Here is a 21,005-nt window from a genome sequence, read left to right on the forward strand (position 1 = left end):
GGACGTGGTGCAGGGGTTTGAGAAGGGCTTGGACTGGGTGACCTCCAGAGGTCCCACCGACCGCAGCAACTCTGTGACTAGGCAAAGACTACGCAAGCGTACCCAGCTGCAAAATATTTATGATAAATTTTTAAGTAGATAATATAAAGTATATGAAGTACTTGTACATGGGTGGGTATTAGTCAATTGGTGGCTGGAAAAGTTTGTAATCTGGTTGGCTTTCTGCTGTTAACTTCCCCATGTGCGTTTTACACGTGAAACCCGATTGTGCCACACAAAGAAAGGCAAGATGGGGTGAGAGGCTGAGTGACCACTGTTGGCATTGCAGCGTTGGGTAACTCACTAACAGCACAGCCCTTCCTCACTACATGCCCCACCTGCCACCGATTCAAAATCTGTGGGAAGAGCACAATTTATTATTATTTTTTTTTTCAAGCTTCCGAGCAGAACCACGGCAGCAGCTCCCCCTACGCACTTGGCTGCCAGCAGGCACAGGCCCGCGGGCCCAAACGCCGAGACACCGGGCGCTCCTTTCCACCCCTCACGCGTCCCCCAGCCCGGAGCCCCGCGGCCGCCATTTCACGGCACGGCCCCGCGGGCGGGCGCCCGGGGGGCTCCGGGCCGAGGCCGCCCGCAGGTGTGCCCCTGCCACCGGGCCGTGCCCGAGCCACCCGCGGCGGCCTGCGGGGAGGGCGGGCAAGGCGTCGGTGTAGGAGGGGCGTCGGGCGGCGATATGGGCTGGGGCAGGCAGCGGCCCTCGCCTTGCTCTGGTACCGAGGGAACCGCCACGGGCTCGGGCGGCCCTCCCTGCGGTCTCTGCCCGCCGCTGAGGCGCTGAGCGCCGCCTCCTCCCCCTCCGGGGAGGCGCGGCGGGGCTGGCAGGAGGAAGCTGCGCCCTCCCTCGCTCCATCCCTTCCCCTTCGTCCCTCCCGGTGCTGGCGGCGGCTCCTCCCTCGGCGTGCGAGCCGCAGCCGCCTGCGAGCGGGGCGGAGAGGCGGCGCGGCGCCGAGCGGGGCCCGCTGCGGTGGTGGAGGTGGTGGCGGCAGGAGGAGGAGGAGGAAGAGGAGGAGGAGCGGGAGCCGCGGACCGGCGCCTCCCCGCAGCCCCGCCGCTGGGCCCCGCCGGCGCCCCCCATGCCCGTGTGGTGCTGCCGCTGCTCCTTGGCCGGTCCCGTCAGGTGAGGGGCGCCGGGGGGCGGGCGGCGGCCTCCGAGGGGGGTTCGTGGGGTGAGGGGCTGGGGGCTGCCCGCTCCCCGGGCGGCTTCTGGGGCTCGGCCGGGGCCGGGGCTCGGCTCCTGCTTCGCTCCGGTGCTGCCGCCTCGGAGCTCCTGCCGCCGGTGGGCAGCGCTCTCTTCAGTCGTTTGATTAAAAAAATTAAATAATAACCCTAGAGGTGTTAAATTGGCCCCGCGGAGCGTGAGCTTGGGACCGAACGGTGGTTATTTTTATTTTTATTTTTTTTTCGTAACGGGTTTTCGGTGAGCCGCCCGCCGCAGGGTGCTCGGTTTGTGCGTGTATTGCTACAAGTACGCAGGCGGCTGGGGTCCGGCACGAGTGCCCCCTGAAAAGGGCTCCTCTGGCGCTGTACCTTGCAGTAAAGTGTGGCAGCTGAAAGGCTTATTCGTTTTAATTTCAAAGGAAGAAGAGTGTTTACATGTATACTATGTATTTTTTCCTGATGTGTTTCTTTCCCCTTATCAATTAAAAGTAATTAACCGAAAAGCGCTAAAGAGCAAAAATGACGACGAGGTGCAGAATCCCGGTAACGCAGTTGTTGCAGTTACGTGGTGAGGCTACCAGAAGGTGAAGCGAGCTCCGGCGTTGGCACTGACTCACCCCCGTGCCCTCTTGCATCTCTGCAGGACCAGAGGCAGTGGTATCTTCACCAAATCCCCGCCACTGCAAAGCTGCCTACCAGGAATTTTTATAAATACGAAAACTTCTGGTACTTGCTGGCTTGCACTGTTCAAGGCTTAGGGACCGATAACTCGCAACTTCCTAACTCAGGATCTGACCGGGTTTGGGTATGGTGTCCTTACAAAGGAAGGACACACGCCTGACAGCAGTGCTTCATCTGCTGCTTCGTAGGCACAATAGCTGAGGAACTGCGTGTTGTATGCAGGCATTTCTGAGCAAGGTTAGCCTCACTAAACCTGTCAGGTAGTTTGCGGCCAGCTTTCAAAGCAGCAGTGTTTTTATTGTTAAAGATTCTTTGGTAGCCTATAAAGCTGCACATGCATCCTGTAAGAGAGGTTTTGAAATGTTTTTGTTTCTAGCTTCCATCTAGCAGGGAAGGTATATTAAAATGGCACTAAAGCATGCCTACTCTCTGTAAGCCTCTCTTTTGGAAAGCACAGAATGCTGTTACCTCAGATAACTTTGAGCAAAGGCAGGAAGATAATACAGTCTGCCTGTACCTATGTGTAAAAAAAGATGAAAAAAAGCAGTATGATAATTAAATGTCTTCTCTTTGCTTTCTTCTCACTTTAATCTAACTTGGAGTTTGTGTTTTATGCATTTCTATTATCGTGACAAGCTAATGTGTGATGGTAATTCAGTCAAATCACTAATTTGCAAACTTTTTTTCCTGTAGTGCAGGAAATACAGATAAAGAGTACCTGCCTTCAGAAATAAATACAACTTCAGAATAGCTTCCTCAATTTATAACAAATGTAACCGTCACAGAGCTGTATTAACAGTGTGCCGGTGCTGCTATTGCTGTACAGCTTTCTGTAGCTTTAGTTCCATTTTTCCATTTGAGGAAGGTCTTTTTGAAATACATAAGAGAACTTTCAGTGCTGTGGGAGCTGAGGCAGTACGTCATTTACATGGCTGTGGGAGTTGGATTGATGTCTTCTGCTTTTTGGTCCCATGTAGAAAATAATTCCTGAAATCCTAGAATAGCTTTAATATATGTAGATTCTTAGGAAATAAGTAAGAGTACTCTTACTCAAGTTAATTTCTTTACATTTGTTATTAAAACTGTTTAGGCTGGTAGATTGCAGTATTTTTAGCCAAGGAGTTAAGTCTGTGTTTTGAAGATTTAATAAAATAACTGCCGATAACAGATTATTTTTAATTTGTCATTGCTTTTATAGTTAAGCAGATGAAGTGTGTGCTTCTTCAATGACCTGGAAAGAATTGAGAAAGAGCTACTAAATAAGCAGCAGATGATCTAAAACAAGTCTTCATAGTATAGAAGCATGTTTAGAGTGAAGAACTATGAGAGGAACCCAAGTCCATGTTGCATAGAGCTGACAAATCTTAAGGAAATGGCGAGTGGTGAAAACAGTCTGTCCTACAATAGCTGACCTGAATGGTGCATAGTAATTCCTTTTGTTAACTTCATGGTTAGATAATTCCTTTTGTTAAAGGATTTTCTTAGAGTGCTTAAAACACCATAGGCTGCATTTGGGGTTTGTAGGAATTTCAATTCTCTCCATTTTTGAATCACTACTGACTCTAAGTAGCCTCACTTCTACCTTTCCACAGATTTGTTGATGTGAAGTCTTCTATGTTGCTCAGCAGGTAGGAAGGTGTGTGAATGGCTGCTGTTGTATCTCAGCTGCTCCTTCAGTCTTTGGCTGGCCTTGCTGTTGTTAATTGGCGAGGCAGCGTATGCCTCCCCTTTTGATAAGGATAATGAGAAATGAGGTTTTCTGCGTGGTGGATCAAAATAATGCTTGTTGGTTATACTTTGGCTTTGTGTAAACCGAATTGGAAATCTGTGTCTCAGTGGAGCCATCTGTCCCTTTTGTTATCCTGCCGTAGACTTTCTGGGAGAAAGTAAACTTTTATTTTAAATCTGCTGTTAGAAAAGCTGTGCTGAAGAGTAAAATTTTTTAGATTGGATGAAACATATCTGTTTTAGTCTTGTTTTCATTAACTCTATAGCTCTTCAAATAAAGTGTCAAAAGCAACTTTATTTTTGTAGAAATTGTTCTGAGTATAACTGTTTCATTTTTAGTTTTCTTCCATCTGTCCTTGTTAATTAGAAATTACAGTGGCCCTGAAACCGAAGGACAGCTTTTGAATTCCTTCGTCCAGTATTTTGGTGACAGCCTTGGGAGGAAGATTAAAAGAATGCCTTTAATAGAAGAAACTGTTCTGCCTGGGGACTCTCTCCTTACTCTGCCTGTAGTAATAATAGGTGAGTGTTTTTTTTAACTCCTGAAATTGTGTCGCTGCCATTGCCTTTATAAACCTGCTGCATGAAGTCATTTATCATTAAATAAATAATGCTTAACGTACTTACAGTGAAGAAGTTCATTAGAGAAATAAAGTTGTTATGATTAACGGTGACATCAAATTATATTAAAAGTCTTGCTACCGGAGTGTATTTTAATTCAGATGGTGACTTGGCAAAATGAGCTGTGTTATTTGGCAGCAGATACATGAGTCTTAACAGAAGAACTGTTTTGATTCTAGCATTGATAATGCAGGGCTTGATTAACATGATACCATGTCTACATCGGGTTGCATGGAGACTGTTGATGTTGCAATGATAGAAACTTCTGGAGTCACACAAACAGTCAAAAGCATGATGTGATATGTATGCTGTGTATTGGTTAAATGCTAACCTTGCTCGTTAGTTGCATTTTGCTGTTGCAGCCATCACTGACATCTGAATATTGTCCCATCTTTTCCAAATGGAATCTGTGTCAATTCAATCAGCTGAGAGCAATGCACATGGTCTTGATTAAATAGCTAAAGGCTTGTACTTGTAAAATCTTGCTGAATGACAGCAGAGCAGAGTGGAGCAGGCTCCCTAGGTACGCAGCATAACTGAGACTGCCAGGGTGACTTGTATTGGGCCAAGGTTTTTCAGCAACAGCTGTTCACCAGCTCCTTACTGCCACGACTCAATGAAAGGATAAAGAAAAGATCTGAAGTAAAAGAGGTTTTCAATAATCTAGTTCAAAGCTGTTGGGACTGAAGCAAACCAACAGCTTGAATTGTACCTGCAAACAAGCAGAGATTCCAGAGAATAATGTTTCGACATAATGTGTTCACAGTAAATCTCTTCAACTTTGAAAGGCTGGTGTTTGTACAGTGCCTGTTCTCAGAGCTCTCTGTGACAGCTTAAAATAGTGCTCATGTAACGCATTTACGTGGATGTGACAGACGTGAATCACTTGCTGAGTTCTGCATCATAGTTGAAGAGCAACAGTTTCCTGGCATTTCATCAACCTTAGTACAGGTTTGCCATATGGCTAATGACTCAGTTTTCACTGTTTAGTTTTGCAAATACGAGTTATGCAAATACCTGTGCTCAATACTTATTTTGTCTAGAACGCTTTCCTATGTGCTGGTACCAAACACAGCTGCCTTGACTATTTCTGCTTGGGGTGTGAGTGCGTGTGTGTAAAAAAACACAAATACATTACCCAAATGCTTTTTCACAGATGCATTTGAGAAATTTCTCAGGTTGATCTTCTCCATGGCAGCCTACTATCTCAAGTTAGTTGGTTGCCTGAAGAAGCCTTAGAAGGGATCTAAATGGGTCTTAGTATTGTAGTAGAACAACACAGAGTTGTGTATGTGTCCCCCATACACACAAACAGTCTCTACTGGTTTAATCTTCTCCGTGCTATTCCTGTGGAGCTGGAGTTAAATGGTTCTTATTTGAGCTTCCTAGTGCTATCTCTGTGTTGTGCTATTTCAGTCATTAGAAGGAAAAAAGATGGCACGTGTAATAAATTAACCTCATCGTGGAACAAGACTTCTATTGCCCTCTTTAACTTTACCATCCCATTTCTCCCCTGTATGATGACCAGTTTAAGATATGATTCTTAAACTTGTGCTGTGTAGTGTATTGTAGTTCTGTAAAGAGTACTAAGCTACTCTGATAATTTTAAATAGCTTCTGGCTTGTATCTCTTTTGTTCTAGAAATTGGGAAGAAACTGGTAAATTGTATTTGAATGACTGAAATTCTAGAATTTGATGCTAGAGCGCTAAATCTAGAGTATATTCTGTGCTAAACTTTGTCATCTTCTGCACTGGTTTTGATCATTATTGTGTAAACATGATATAGTCTTAATTTTTCATCTGAATAGCAATTAGTCTGGCTATGCAATTAGTTTGAAGTTGATTGTGTGCTTTTAATTTAGGTGTATAACAATAAACTGCAGCTTGAAGATCCCTGTGATGGAAAACCACAGCTTTCCTTCTTTGCCTTACGGCTCTTACAGTGCACAGGCATTTTTGCATCAATATACTGGTGCATAAAATAGATTGGTGTAAGAGCCTTTAGGGCACCCTGCAGCCTCCCATAGTTGTGCAGGTTCTAGGCCCATGGAAAAAACATCTTCACCGAAGGCTGATTACAAGAATCAGCCTTTGACTTCACCTGTTAGTAAGCCGCCTTCTCATGGACAATAGCTGTGACAGTACTTACACAGCGTTGCAATCGAGTATGGGATGTCTTGCTACTCGGGACCAGGGTGATGAGTGTAGCTTGGTGAAGAAGGGAAAAAGATCTGATGTACGAAGACTGGGAATGAACAGGTAAAAAAACATGGTTTGTGCAAACCGTTGGGGAATTTGAGGTCTGAAAAATCAGACAAAGTGAGGAGACAGGCATTGGAGAAGTGGGACTGGGAACAGAAGGTGGAAACAACGTGCCCAGAGATAATGGGGAACAGGAGGCAAAGGGTGAACTCTGGAGATCAAGAGTTGGAATGACAGGAAATAAAAACTAGCATCCTAACAATGAGTGCTATATAAAAGCATGAATAAATTGCTAACTTTAGCCTAGAATTTGAATAGTGTGTAGTAAATACCATGCATGCCACTCTAGATGGAAAACAAATGCAAAATACTGAATAGCGCCTCATTAGGAGAACACTGTGCTTTTCATTCAGTTAATGAGGAAGAGGAGCGATAGAAAAAGCAGTACAGAGTCACTTGTGCTATTCTACAGAACTTAAACATCCTTTTCTGATGGTAGCTTTCCCTGGATTTGGATATTTGACCTTGCAACATGAACATTACTTCTATATTTGCACGTTAAAATATGATCCCCTGCTTTGTCTAATACTAGTCAAACAAATAGAAATACTTACGGTAACATGTTGGTTCCATCCATTTCACATCTTTTAATAACCATTTGAAAGTAGGTTAGTCTATTAAAATTACAATAATTCACATAAATGAATTGTAAAAAGCTATAAAACAAAGTGGATATAGAAAGTTTGAATTTATATTGTTGCTGTTAAACATATGGCTGAATGTGGTTTTAAACATTTCTTGTACTTTACCACATCTACTATGTTTTTACCTTATTATGTTGTATATATAGTTTCTCATGCTGACTTGCACTGTCTTCAGCTTTCTGCTTTTTTCTTCCTTTTATTTTATGGGTAGACCTAAAGAGCACATACTCCAGGTTGTCTTTGTTTTGTGTCTTACAGTATGTAGTGTAAGTGGGAACACAAAGTTGTAAGGTGGTAGCAATACTCGGATATTACTGTGATTGACATGTAGAGCAGATCTCTTCCATCTTCCAGATCATTTTCACACAGGAACAGTGAATCTGACATACTGAATTATTAAATCACTTTATGTGCATTTTTTTGATAGTGTAAAATAGTCATACATATATTTCTTACCTGAAAAAGATTGTGCTTGGCTTATTTGGAAGAAATTGCTGTGGCAGGCTTTATTTTCCTGTGAAGATTGTAAGCTGCTTTCAATCAAATCGTATTGCATTATACTACTTTACTGAAATGTTGTTGCTGCTTATTGGATGACTTAGTAAAACTGTCAGTAACCTGAAGTTTCTAAAACAGTTACTTCTTTCTTTAATAGGAAATGGACCTTCAGGAATTTGTCTTTCATACCTGCTGTCTGGATACAGGCCATATTTGTCTCCTGAAGCTGTACATCCAAACCCCATTCTACATACAAAACTAGAAGAAGCTCGACATCTTTCCATTGTTGATCAGGTAAGCTTTTCTTGCCATCTTGTCCAGATCTTTTCTTTCTACAAGCTAGATTATGAATCAGTAGTCTTTCTTTAATGATCCTATTTAAAATGCTTTTGTAGCTTACACAAGTAGTGCTGTGGATGAAAAAGACCTAAACTCTCACCCCACAAAGAATTAGACAACAATGAAGCTCGCTGTGGCCTCAAACAACTAGCTTCACTCCTTGGCCTCTGCTTTTCTTACCTGTAAAATAAAGAGCAGTATATACCTTCTTCAGTGGCTCATAACAAATTATGTATAGGACACTTTAGATGAAAAACAGTACATTTTAAGAAGTGGGTATCCCAAAAAAATGCAGATTGCAAAAAAAAAAAAAAAGCATAACCAGCCCAGTTAGCTTATCATGTTTCTAATGCGTTAATGAGTTACTTTGTTCCTCTGTTGATTTAAACGAAATCAATTCGTAATCACTTTATCCAAGGCTGGTGTGTGTTTGTGGTGTTTTTATGGTTCTTTAGAGATTTTTCCTTGTTTGTGGTGGTTTTTGGTTTTACAGTGTGCCTTTTGTTGTGTTTTTATTACTTGCCAAAAGTGTCTAAAGCATTACTTGGTCAGTGAATAGCTGACTCAGGAATTCTAGCTTTCATGTCCTAGAACAATTGGGCACTATTGTTAAAGATCGAAGAATACATGCTGCTAACTTACTTCAATTTAAAATATTCCTAAATAATACAGTTCTCATTAAGACTTCATTTTTTTGTAGCATTAGGGACATGTAGACCAAACCCATTTTTCTTTTCTGAACAGTATGCATCCTTAAGTGTTTGTGTTCACAACTGCTGCTGTTTGGTATCTGTTATACTTGTATACATCTGGTTTTCCTATTCCATTTGAACAGTTAAATCTTCTCCTTTATTTTTCTCCCCATTTGTCCATTTGTTTGCTGTATTATCATTTTCTACTCATTTCACTGTACTGCTGATTGATTACTCCCTATGCAATCAGCGAGTGTATTGCCCATTTGACTATAAATTTTTTGAAATACAACCACGCACGTGTGTCGTGGAGAAGTAGGTATTGTTTAACTTTGGTTTGGGGCTTTTTGGTTTTAGTACTCTGCCATCTGCGTGTAATGTTGACCTTAAGTTTCAAGGTTTGTTTTTTGGCTGGAAAGTAGGTTGACTTAGCTTTTGGCTATAGGTGTTTCATATACTTCATCCTCCCTCTCTCCCCTACATTTTCTCCCAGTTTAGGAAGCTAAACTTGTCTTTGTCAGCAAAAAGTTGGCTTTGTGGCCATTTTTCTCTCTAGATTTTTATTCTCTTTTTCAAACATTTGCCATTGCATTGCAGTGTTTCTAGATAGGAGAATGTTGCTGGCTAATAGATGCTGAAATATGAAAACATTTTAGAATGTTCTAGAAATAGTTCTCAAGATGAACTGCTTTGTGAAGTGTAATTCTGATTAATTTTTAAAATCAGTGCTTCCAATACTGTGATTTATTTCAAAATAAAATAAACTTGCTGGTAGAACTACACACGAGCAGTCAGACGACCCTTTTCTGCTTGATCTTTAAAATGATGTCTTTAGGTTTCCATTTTGCTTTATCAAAATGAGACTCCTAGAAATACTAGCAATTCTCTGTTAAAAGCAGTCTGTTATCTATAAACGCTATTAAGTTACTCTGTTCTCTAAATGTTTGTCCCAGTTTTTCAAATAATGACCTGCCATGGTATTACTGCACTAGCACGTAATTATCAAATGGCAAAAATCTATTATATAAAAAGTTAGAGAAGAACTGAATTTGGCAGTTATTTCTAAAAACTATCTTGATTTAATTTCTACGCTACATATCTCTACTTAAAATGCAACTTGAGCTAATCGTGTTTACTGTATATCAAATTCAATTTCTGTACATCAGATGAGCATGGTAAATAGTAAAAACTGTAACTCTCGTACTTCAGGATCTAGAGTACCTGTCTGAAGGCCTCGAAGGACGCTCTTCAAACCCAGTTGCTGTGCTTTTTGATACACTGCTTCATCCTGATGCTGACTTTGGGTATGACTACCCACCAGTTTTGCACTGGAAGCTAGAGCAGCATAATTATATTCCCCATATAGTGCTTGGTAAAGGACCACCTGGTGGGGCTTGGCATGTGAGTAAATATTTTATATTACCGTATGGTAACTTGATAATTTTGTGGTCTAGGAATTTTCTTGCTAAGGTTGTTTTAGATGGTAATGGCAGTTTCATTTACCAAAGGTCAAGTATGTTAGAGATGAAACATTACCCTTAATTTTGGGAATCGTCACCATGACTGCTGTCTTATGTTTTTTATTAGTTTGATTATACTAAAGAGTATTCTCTGACTTTTTTCATACTGTTTCCAGCTGCTGTTACACAAAATCTTAAATCTTAATGTGTTCGTATCCTGTTGCTTTTATGCTTTTCTCGTTTTGTGTTTTTATAAATAACTTGCTTTTATTTTCCCTTTCACTTGTTCTACTTTTATGTAAAAGTATCCATTTGAAATTTATCTGGTCATGCCTCTTGTTTTTCATCCATAGTCCATGGAAGGCTCTATGCTAACAATCAGTTTTGGAGACTGGATGGAACTACCTGGACTCACCTTTAAGGAGTGGGCAGCTAGCAAGCGCAGGTAGAGATGCTGCATAATGTATTTTGGAAACATGCAGTTGCTGTAAGATAGATGACACTATTTTAAGAACTGGAAAACATTCAAGCTTCACTGTTTACAGGAATGCTTCTTTTTTAGTTTATTAAATTGCCTGATGGCACTAGAAACAATACTGCTGTGTGTACTCTGAAAGAAAATTGACAGTGGTTGGACAGCATAATGGCTTTGAGTGCATGAAAAGCATGCATACTAGCAGTGGTGTGTTTTAACAACATTTCTCAAATAAGTGCTGTTACTGTAAGTAGTTTTAGTCATTTAAAACCTACGGAAGTATCACAAGTTCCTCTTTCACTGTGGATGTCACTTAAGTTGCTGTGCACGGTAGCTTTCTTGTAATTCAGGAAGTCACTATTTTTCAGCTTTCACTTTACAGACAAAGCTGCAGCATCTAAGATGTTGCAGTCTATCACTTGTACTGTTGAGAATAATTCATTACTTCCCAATGTTATTTTCTTGTAAATTTCTTGGAAAACATTTTAAACAAAAACTGTCTTGTATGATTTCATGGCCTTTGCTTCAAGGATACAACTAGTTCACAAATACCTGTGTCAATAGATGAACTTTACATAGGCTTTTTCTAAAATTTCAATTTTCCTGACTTTATTCTAATTAAAGGAAGCTGTTGTTTCGAATTGGGCATGTGTCTTTGAGCAGCCTGTTACTCATTTCAGGAAAGTATAGTGGAGAAACTTTGTTCGTTAGTCGCTTTCTTAGCGAGATAGTCTTGCGTCCATATGAACTGAAATCCCATAAGCTGCTTATTATCTGAAGCTAATTTGTTGATATTATAATTTTCAACAATACTAGAAAAAAAGAAATGCTGACCAGTTTTACTACAATTAAACAAGCATATTAAAAATACTTATAATTAAAACTTGTAGTCATGTGAAATGGTTTCCTTAAAACAGGTGTCATACTTGCATCCAACCTCTCTAATAAATACCAAGTTTTCAGAGCAGTGTATGTACTTTTAAATGTTCAGGTTACTGTTTTGTTAATCTGTTAGGGTAAGTAACCCAATCTCTTGCAAACATTCTTCAAAGTGTAATTCTGTGGCTATCCAATATTCACTACTGTTCCTTTTGGCTTCTTAGAGCTTACTTCTAAAGAAGCAGCAAAATTCATGCAACTGTTCAAAATAATTATACTTTCAGCTTAAATTTTTTGTAAATACAGCAATAAACATGAAAAGCGTAGATGTAATACCAGGATTCCAGTGCAAGAATGTTTTTATTGGGCATTTGACTATTGTAATCCTATTCACATGTGTATTAAGGTTCTGCGTGATGCTTGCTTTTTTCATTCCTGTGGGACTTAATTCTGTGATATGGAACTACTTATTTTGATCCTTAACTGAACTTGCCTGTACTAAAAGGAGAGGTCTTTCGAGTTGAGTATTCTTCAATATACTTCAAAGTTGGCACTTACTTTAAGTAACTAAATAGTTTGTATGTTGGCATTGAGTATTGTTTAGCCAGTATTATATTGTTGGTGGTCATGATGTTAAACTGGCTTTGTAAAACGCTTCCACGTAGACCTACTGTGATACTGCAGGGTATTTATGCTTAATTTGCTTATCACCTTAGCACTTTACAATGTAAAGAGTTGGTTATTTAAAAACAAACAAAAAAAGATAGCTTGTCTTGTATATCAGGAATCAAGACAGCGAATAAAACTAAGTTCAAATATATTGAACTGTAGTTAAACTGAACAGATTCAATCCTCTTATATCTGAGTGTCATGGGGTATATTGTATATGATGTTGAAACTACTGTTAAGGTGTTAATATTAACTGGAACCATTCAATTCTGTTTCAGAAACATAAAGAGTGACCGAGTAATGCCAGAAGAAATTGCTTGCTATTATAAACACTATGTTAAAGTCATGGGCCTCCAGAAGAATTTCAGAGACAATGTTTATATAACATCAGTATCCAGACTTTATCGAGGAGAGGATGATGAAGATAGAAGTAAACTAAGTGAAGATATTTCAACGCAGCATTTGGAAATGGAAGATGGACAGAAATCACTGATCAAGCGAAACTGGGAAGTCAGAGGTTACCAGCGAGCGACGGATGGTTCTCATGTGCCCTTCTGCCTCTTTGCTGAGAATGTGGCTCTTGCCACTGGAAGCTTTGATTCTCCTGGCCGACTACAAGTTGAAGGAGAAGACTTTCCTTTTGTGCTTCATTCCATGTCTGACTTTGGGGCTGCTATCAGCAAAGGAAAGCTACGTGGGAAAGCAGACCCTGTACTAATTGTGGGTGCCGGACTTACAGCGGCTGATGCAGTACTGTGTGCCTACAACAACAACATCCCAGTAATTCATGTGTTTCGTAGAAGAGTTACTGATACAAGCCTGATTTTCAAACAGTTACCTAAAAAGCTTTACCCTGAGTACCATAAAGTCTATCATATGATGTGTACTCAGTCACACACTGTGGACTCTAATCTGCATTCTGCTTACACTAGTTTCCCTGAACACAATGTACTTTCCTTCAAGCCTGAAATGAAATGTGTTCTTCAGAGTGCCTCTGGACTGAAGAAAATTCTGAAGTTCTCTGTAGCCTTAGTTCTGATAGGTTCTCACCCAAACCTTTTCTTTCTAAAGGACCAAGGACATAGCATAGGTCACCACTCAAATCAGCCCATCACATGCAAGGGGAATCCTATAGAGATCGATCCATATACTTATGAATGCACTAAAGAAGCAAACCTCTTTGCTTTAGGTCCTCTGGTTGGAGACAACTTTGTACGGTTTTTAAAAGGAGGTGCATTGGGCATTGCACGATGCTTGGCAATAAGACAAAAGAAGAAACATGAATTGATTGAAAGTGGGGATGGAGGAGGCGATGGGGTACCTTAAATAAGGCATTAGAAACTTTCACATACGAAATTAGACGTAGTCTAACAAAATACTGACAGCAAAAGTTGTTAGCAGTCATATTTCTGTATACAAGTAACCTGTACTTGTATTGTTTGGTAAAGGATGCTAATACCACTATACTTCCTTTTCAAAATACAAAAATTTGATCTGCTGTTACAACTGATCTCTACTCCACTGGAATTACTTCCAGAGAAACAAAAAATGAGACTAACTGCTATTGACCTGCCTGTCATCTCTTGCTCAGCTTGAAAGAGCAGACTTCCTCTGGGAAAAGCAATGCATGCCAGAGTGGGTTTATCTTGTAGTGTCAAACCTGATAAAATATTCTTATCCTGAAATTAAGATAATTTTTAAAAGCAGAAGACTCCTAGTACAAAGTGATTCTTGGTCCCAAAGCAAATTTGGAGCCTTCTGCTTGAAGTGAGGATTTTATTTATTTGCCATAGTAACACAGGAGGAATGAGCACTTAGTAAAATGGTCTTTACTATGCGAAGGATTTCTGTAAGCTGAGAAGTACTGGTCAACAGTTCCAAATTATTCGACTTGGAAATTGGAATAAAAGAACAGGCATTCCCGTTTAATCTTCAGTGCATGATTTGACAATTCATTCATATTTTTTCACGCTATGCCTAGATTTTGGTGAGTGCAGAAAGACTATGACATGAGATGTTCCCCTTCAGTGACGTGTACGTTCTGAGAATACTCATCAACATAAACAATAAAGTACTGATGTAAGTGCTCTTATTACAGTGTCAATATAATGAATAGTGTACTACTGAAAAAGAAATCTAAGTACATGAGAAAGCTTTTCCATTTTTTGCCTTTTAGCTCAGGAAGACTGAATGGGATCACTTGAGTGATGAAGGTGGGTGGTAGTTATTAGCATCTCCCATTTGGCCAAGTACTGGTTGTTTTTTCCTCCTAGATCAGCACGTAACGCAAACTATTTTGGTCTGCGTTTATTTTGAAATGTCATGGAAAAGGATTATACTCACAGCCAGCTTAAAGAAAACAAACATAGTTCATATAAAATACTAGTTTGCTATAAAATACAAAGGTTTAACAGGTACCTACCTCTGAAGTTTTGCGTTTCTGCTCCGTAATGTAAGGCCTAGATTTTTGTTTATCTAAACACGCTCTAGGGTTACCGGCTGCAGCAAGGTAAGCAACAGCCAGTTAGAGAATTATCATCCAGAACTCTCAGTAGATTAAGTGCTTGGTTTTGATTTATTACCACACACTTTAATTCAGGTCCAATGTGATAGAATAGATGGTACTACATTTAGTTTTTCATTTGGTTTTCATTTTCATTCTGTGTTGAAGAATATCACATTAGTTTAAGATACTGTATTTGCATGATAAAATCTCCATGTTAGCACTTGAGCAGATTTTAAAAGGAAATAAGTCTTAGGCTTAGACTTTGTGAAACTACTAGTGTTTGCTGGTATCCCAGCTTATTTTCCCAAGTTATAGATATCTGTATGCAACAAATGCCTGCGTTCTGTGCCAACCGAGTTACTGGGTTCTGTGACTACTGCTGGCTTTTATGTGTCTGAGTAAGGTAATCAGACTTGCACAGACTTGAGTTGACGAGGCTAAGTACACAAGGATTAAAATGACTTTTTTTTTTAATGGAAGGCAAAAGTCATTTATGAAATGATGCTGCTACTGATAGATTTTAGTTTAGAGCCAACCGAATTGCATAAATGCAAACATAAGGAAGGCAGACTTTATTTTCTGCATTGCTTACAAGGTTGAATTTAACCATACATTTTCAGTAGTTAAGATTTTTTTATACTGATTTGAGCTGGCTTTAATTATGCTAAATCCTAGGCTTATTTATAAATGAATTGAAATTCTATAATTAGCCTTCTTTAGCAGAAACTGTATGTACGTATCAATCTATCCTAAACCTGTGATACCTAATCATTTTAACTGAGAATTGGTGTTTCAAGTGATAAATACTTGATTATAGAACTTTATTGCAGTTAATATATTGGGAATACATCTGCACTGTGATTAAATTCCTTCAGTTTTTGTATAAATATACATTTCTAAATAAGGCATATTGCAGCATGTTAGAGCGTGTCCCTTTGTCACGTGAATCAAAATGCCAACAAAACAAGGGAAGCAAGGAAGGAAGAGGTCCAAACAGCCGAATCTCTAGCCTCAGCTGCTACAGCTGTTCATGGGCTGTGCTCATGGCAGAGACAAACATGGTGAGCGATTTTTGTCCTGCCCATTATACAGGTAACTTTCACAGCACTATTACAACCCCTTGAGCTTTAACTGCTTTCCTCTTGTCAGTCTTCTCAGTATCTCTGAGATAAGACATGTTAGCTGGGCAGAGCAGTCTTCTCAGTGGTCATGTTTATTAGACTGCCAGTATAAAAACATTTTTGACTGAAGCTGTACTAAAAAGTCATCCTGTTTCTTCTAAGAATTGCTAGTTTTAAAGTTGCAGCTGGGCTTTCTGACATCTGGGTTTCTGACTATCTGGGAGATGTTTCCATTTCTCTCCACTTAGGTATGGCTGTAAGAATAAGACATGTAAAAATTAACTTGGTTAGGATAGCTTTACCTTAAGATAGTTTTACCTAAAGCATTATGATAATTACTGTATTTATTATGGATTAGGTGTTGGCACTGGATAGCTCTTTTGGAGAAACGTGTTGTTTCTCAGATTTCAATATATATATATATATATATATTTGAATTTCCTTTATGCTATAATAGTTCTCCGAAGGGAAACTGTGTGCTTCCTTCAGCTCTTCTTTCAGTGAGAAAGATAAGCTTTCAAATACTGTGCAAATAGGAAGGATGCTTATTACTTCAGCTTTATTACTGATACACAGGAAGAATATAACTAAAAGAATTTTATTTGGATTTACAGTATTTATAAAGGTACGTTAACCATACTGTGTATTTTGTAATAGGCTAGTGGGAAAATATCTTTTGTAGTTGATTTTGGTCCTTAATGCTGAACACATCTCCTAACTAAATTATTAAGATTATTTTAATTAGTATCCAGCTGTGTTGGACTGGGGCTAAGGCCTGTCACAGACAATTTCCCTAACAATACATCTAAGATGTAATTGCTTAAAAATAGGCAGCTCCTAATGGAGGCACCTAACCGTGGTAAGAAATGGCACAGCTTTTGGCTTCTGGTAGCTGATTGACTTGGGCTTAAAGCATTTTCCACAGAAGCGTGGCTTCATTTTGCCCTGCTGAATCAGTGCAGGAGCCCTTTCTGCAAGCAGTCCACAGAGTAGTGACAGTAACGCCAGCCTGTTCTGGCTCTGAAGTAAATGCATTGCCTGGAGCTCACAACCTTGGCTTGCCAGGAGAAAACATAGGACCCAGGGGTACAGGCTCCAGGAACAGGGGCCGATACATTGAGTAAGGGGCACCAAAGAGCATCCCACAGCCATGGGTCCCCAACCCTGCAGGAGCTGTCAGGGTGCGCCGTGCTTTCCTTCTGGCCTGTTGTGTAGGCACCTCTTCAATGATTAATCTCTGTGTGATGGCTGCCTAAGGAAGAACATTAATTCCATAGAAGGAGGTGGCTGTAAGTTTTCTTGCAGCTTGAGAATGGGGAAAAAAGGGTAAGAGCCAGGAAACTGGAGTCTTTCATTTCTTCCAGCTTTGGATAAAGCCCAGACTTTGAGGCAGGCCTGGCTTGCACCGCCAGTGGAAAGGGAGGAAAGGAATTTACCTTATGAAAACCTCTTTTAGGCATGGTGCTCTTGAGAGAGGAAAAAAAGGGTGTAAAATCTGCGAACTTCGGATGAGTCCTCACTAATAACAAGTAATGACCAGTGAGGAACGATGGCAGGAAAGCAGTACAGTACCCGATCAATATTAACTGAAAAACTATAGGTGCCAAAGCAAGCCCCTGTAGTACTCATAGGCTCTTAGTCTCCTCCCATCCTCTTCTGTCAAGATATGCAAGCTGTGACGTTAAGCTGGAGTTGTGCTGGCCTTAGTCTAGCCTGTTGCCATATGTTTTTAATGGGCCGTTAAGGGAGGTTGTGGTGAAGTGCAACGTGTGAAGCCCTAAGCCTTGATCAGTAAGGTGATGTGCGAAGAGATGAGTCGTGGTTGCTCTGATACAATGCCATATTTTCCACTTGTGAGAAACAAAGCTGATATTTTCATGCAATAGTGGAATCTTTGCTTTAAAGCTGCTAGATCACAGCTACTTCTAAACTGCATGAGGTAGCACACGCGTACCTTAAGGGCAGCTGATTACATATGGATAATAAAACCCAACGATGATTTCATTTTGAAGAAGTTATGGAACAGAAAATGCTGAAAGGTTTATACCGTTAGGTTTTATTTTAGGTCATATTATAGAACATTCTGGCTATGATGTTTTTATCAGTGGGTTTTTTTTGATTGTTTTTGGGTGAGAGCAAGATGGGAGCACAGTAGCTCAACTGATAAAGAGCCTTTTGGATATCCACTTCTCCCTTTCCTCCTTGCCTGACCCGAAAGAAAATACATGCTTTGTTTGAAATGACCATAATACATGTTCTGTTTAGCAGAAACAATGAAATTTTTATTTTATTTTTTTGGACAGAAGGAAAGGCTTTGGTGACAATTGGGGTGACGAATTTGAAGTTAGATGCTGCGTTATGAATGCCTGTTTTTCTGAAAGACAATACCGTCTTTTGGGGAATATGGTGCACTTCTGGGCTGGTTGCGTTCAGCTGATTCTCAAAGCTTGAACTGCACTAGAAAGTGTGGGACCACAGACTTGGTGTAAGGAACAAGGATTGGGAGGGGCTGCAGTGTAATTTAGTAATTAGGGTGAGTCTAAGCACTCCTCTGAAGCTGGCTTTGTCTTTGCAGGCACTATGGAATGTTTCAGCTCAAGCAGGCTTATTACCCTGAACTTGACTTCACGTTACACCCGTCTACATGTTGAGTGGCTTTCTAACAAAGATTTTGTACTCGCAGGGCATACTAAGCCCAGCTTTTACACACTGGTGACCACAGTAGTCATCAATACCAGGAGAGAAGAAGGAAAAAAACCAACTTCATATTTTTAGCTGACCTATCCTTTTGAAACAACTTGTTCTGGAGATTAATTTCATCAAATTTGCATTTTCATCATTGTGAGATCACTAGCAATGTGCCTGCATTGTCTACAGTGGATGCTCCAAACTGAACTTTAGCTTGGTTCCTGGACACCCTCTGCAGACCTCTACACCAGCATAAAGACAAAACACATAACAAACCTAGTTGTTCACAAATTATTATAGAATCCCAGCATTTTAGGTTCTTTTTTAACCAGATACATAAAGTTGCCCACAATCTAAAGCAGGAGGCAAGGAGATGATAGATTTGGTAGACTTCTGAGGGTTGCTCTGAGCAGAGGGAAGTGATTCACTTTTAATTCTAAGACCAGCTTCTCTGTGAACACTGAGATGCTCTTTTTCAAGAACTGATCCTGTTACCTTATATCTGCTTGGCAAAATTTGGAAAGTCAATACTCCAGCCTTGCCCATTGCTGTTGGTTCTGGTATTCTGGTTGTCGAATTCCAGTTCTAAATGAGCTAACCTATGCTCACCCACCCCTATTTTTTGCTCACACATGGTGCATCTGGAACTTGAGGTACTGAGCAAACATTTCCATGTGTCATGCCTCACTATTTCTGCTTTTGCTGAAGTATGTTTGGGTCATCCCCTTTTTCAGATGTTCAGTGTAAACAACTTGTAGAGAGTATCTGCTGTCAGCTTAAATATATTCTCCTTTTGAACTGTGAGCAAAACCTCAGCCTTGATTAGATGATAAAACCTACCTGAGGCATGCATGTAAAGCTTGTTTTATATTCATGTGTGAAAACTGATGACAGATGAAAGGCTCAAGGAATAATACGGGAAGAGTTTCAGCTGAAAGAAGTCAATTACTGGTCCAGAGAAGTGGGGAACTCCGTAACTTGGAGGAGAGGGGGAGAAAAGCTATGGGGAGGCAAAGGTCTTCAAAGTGCTGTAGTGTTCAGAAAGGGGGAAGAGAAGTTTTTGTATGGATCTGGTGCTGTAGCTGATGCTTGAGAGAGATTTCAATGGTCAAAGCTGGGGCAGAAGGATGCGAGCAGAGTGCTAAAGCAAGTGGCAGGGCAAGTGGCTGGTTGGGGAGATAGGAAAATGGTTGGCAAAAATCAGATTTACCTCACTAGAATGTGGTGGTCATGAAAAACTTGTAAGAAGAAGAGTGAGGAATACAGTGGTAGGGCAGCTGATGCAGGTTTTGCCACGTTTGGATTAGATTTGAAGATACCAGCACAACCAGGGTGCAGTCAGAAGTAGCCAAACACTGGGGTGGCCAAATGTGGCTGTGGGCAGATTCAGGAACTTGAATGGAGCAAGAGAAGGGCAAGTTGTATGGGAGGGAAAGTGATGGGGAAAAGGCAGCATAAGAATCAAGGACAAAGAACTTTCTGTACAAAATGGACTGATGTTAGGCGAGCTGGGCGGGGGTGGAGGCAGGTCTTATAACTGACGTACCAGGTGAAGTCGGTGTAGAGGCTTGATGTGTACCGTGGCAAAGGACTGGAGGTCAGCAGACAGGATACTGAAGCTGATGACAACCACATTTCTAGGTTATAGGAATTAGTGTAATGACACAGGAGAGGCCAGCCCTGCCACCCACCCTGCTGCACCAGCCCTGAGAGAAGACTGGTAGTAAGTGGAAGAGATTGGTAGTAAGCGTATGATGAAAGGGGGGTGGATTCTCACAGGTGTGAGAGGTCAAAAACAGAGCCTAATCTTCAACAGTGAGAAGGAAAACACGTTGGTAGTCCTGTCAAAAAAAAAAAAAAAGGCTGTAGCTTCCCCAGCTGATGGAAAGATAGGCAGTCAGCTGAAACTGATGCAAGCTAGAGCTGAGGATGGTGTTTCTACACGGAAACAGCATCTGTCCTCTCTTCCAGTGGTGCATGAAATAATTCAACCTGCTTGAAACTCTGTTCAGCTAAGATGATGGATGCAAGACTGTACCTTAAAAGCCTTGCTAATAAAAAGTATATTTAGTTTGTATATTGTGTGCATCTCCTTCCTGTGAGCAGCATGAACAAAAATAATATGTGGTACTAAAAAAAAAAAAGAAGCACTCCCCACACAGCCTCAATGTTTGTTACACAGAAATATAAGAAACAAGATCTGCAGATAAAGCTTCTGCTTAGATTTATTTTTGGATAAAGAGCAGCCTTTTGTCAAAAAATGTGGGTGTGCTTGTACACTGTGGTTTGAAGTAGATGAGCGAAACAGATGTCTGAGCTACTGAACTTTTTTTTTTAACATCTTCTAAAGAAAGTCAACACCGTACAACTTCCTTAAGCAACCCGGTGAGGTGAATGTTGAAACCACAGAGCACACACAAACAAAACAGGCAGCAGCAATTCTGAACTGCAGACTACTCAGTAAAGGTGTAGTGTTCAGGAAAAGTCACTCTGTATATATATGTCATGCAGAGAAATAAAGGAA

The 21,005-nt window shown here is 40.5% G+C and overlaps 1 protein-coding gene across 1 annotated transcript; it reads left to right on the forward strand.

The window, feature by feature from the left end:
* Window positions 1-172: 172 nt before the first annotated feature.
* On the forward strand, window positions 173-20,558 carry OSGIN2 (oxidative stress induced growth inhibitor family member 2). The gene is made up of 6 exons (XM_080580743.1): window positions 173-1,177; window positions 3,995-4,149; window positions 7,810-7,946; window positions 9,893-10,084; window positions 10,497-10,588; window positions 12,445-20,558. The coding sequence occupies exons 1-6, from the start codon at window positions 1,134-1,136 to the stop codon at window positions 13,490-13,492; spliced, it is 1,668 nt and encodes a 555-aa protein (XP_080436869.1). The 5' UTR covers window positions 173-1,133; the 3' UTR covers window positions 13,493-20,558.
* The last annotated feature ends 447 nt before the right edge of the window (window positions 20,559-21,005 follow it).

This window comes from Anser brachyrhynchus (assembly GCF_964034855.1).
Source record: "Anser brachyrhynchus genome assembly, chromosome: 2".
In the NCBI taxonomy this organism is placed as follows: Eukaryota; Metazoa; Chordata; class Aves; order Anseriformes; family Anatidae; genus Anser; species Anser brachyrhynchus.

What these genes read in the sequence shown, in the direction of transcription:
- OSGIN2 (XM_080580743.1), top strand. Translation starts at nt 1,134, where the DNA reads ATGCCCGTGTGGTGCTGCCGCTGCTCCTTGGCCGGTCCCGTCAG. An exon ending in TCCTTGGCCGGTCCCGTCAG is followed by an intron (nt 1,178 to 3,994) that starts GTGAGGGGCGCC and finishes CTTGTTAATTAG; the next exon opens with AAATTACAGTGGCCCTGAAA. An exon ending in ATCTTTCCATTGTTGATCAG is followed by an intron (nt 7,947 to 9,892) that starts GTAAGCTTTTCT and finishes CTCGTACTTCAG; the next exon opens with GATCTAGAGTACCTGTCTGA.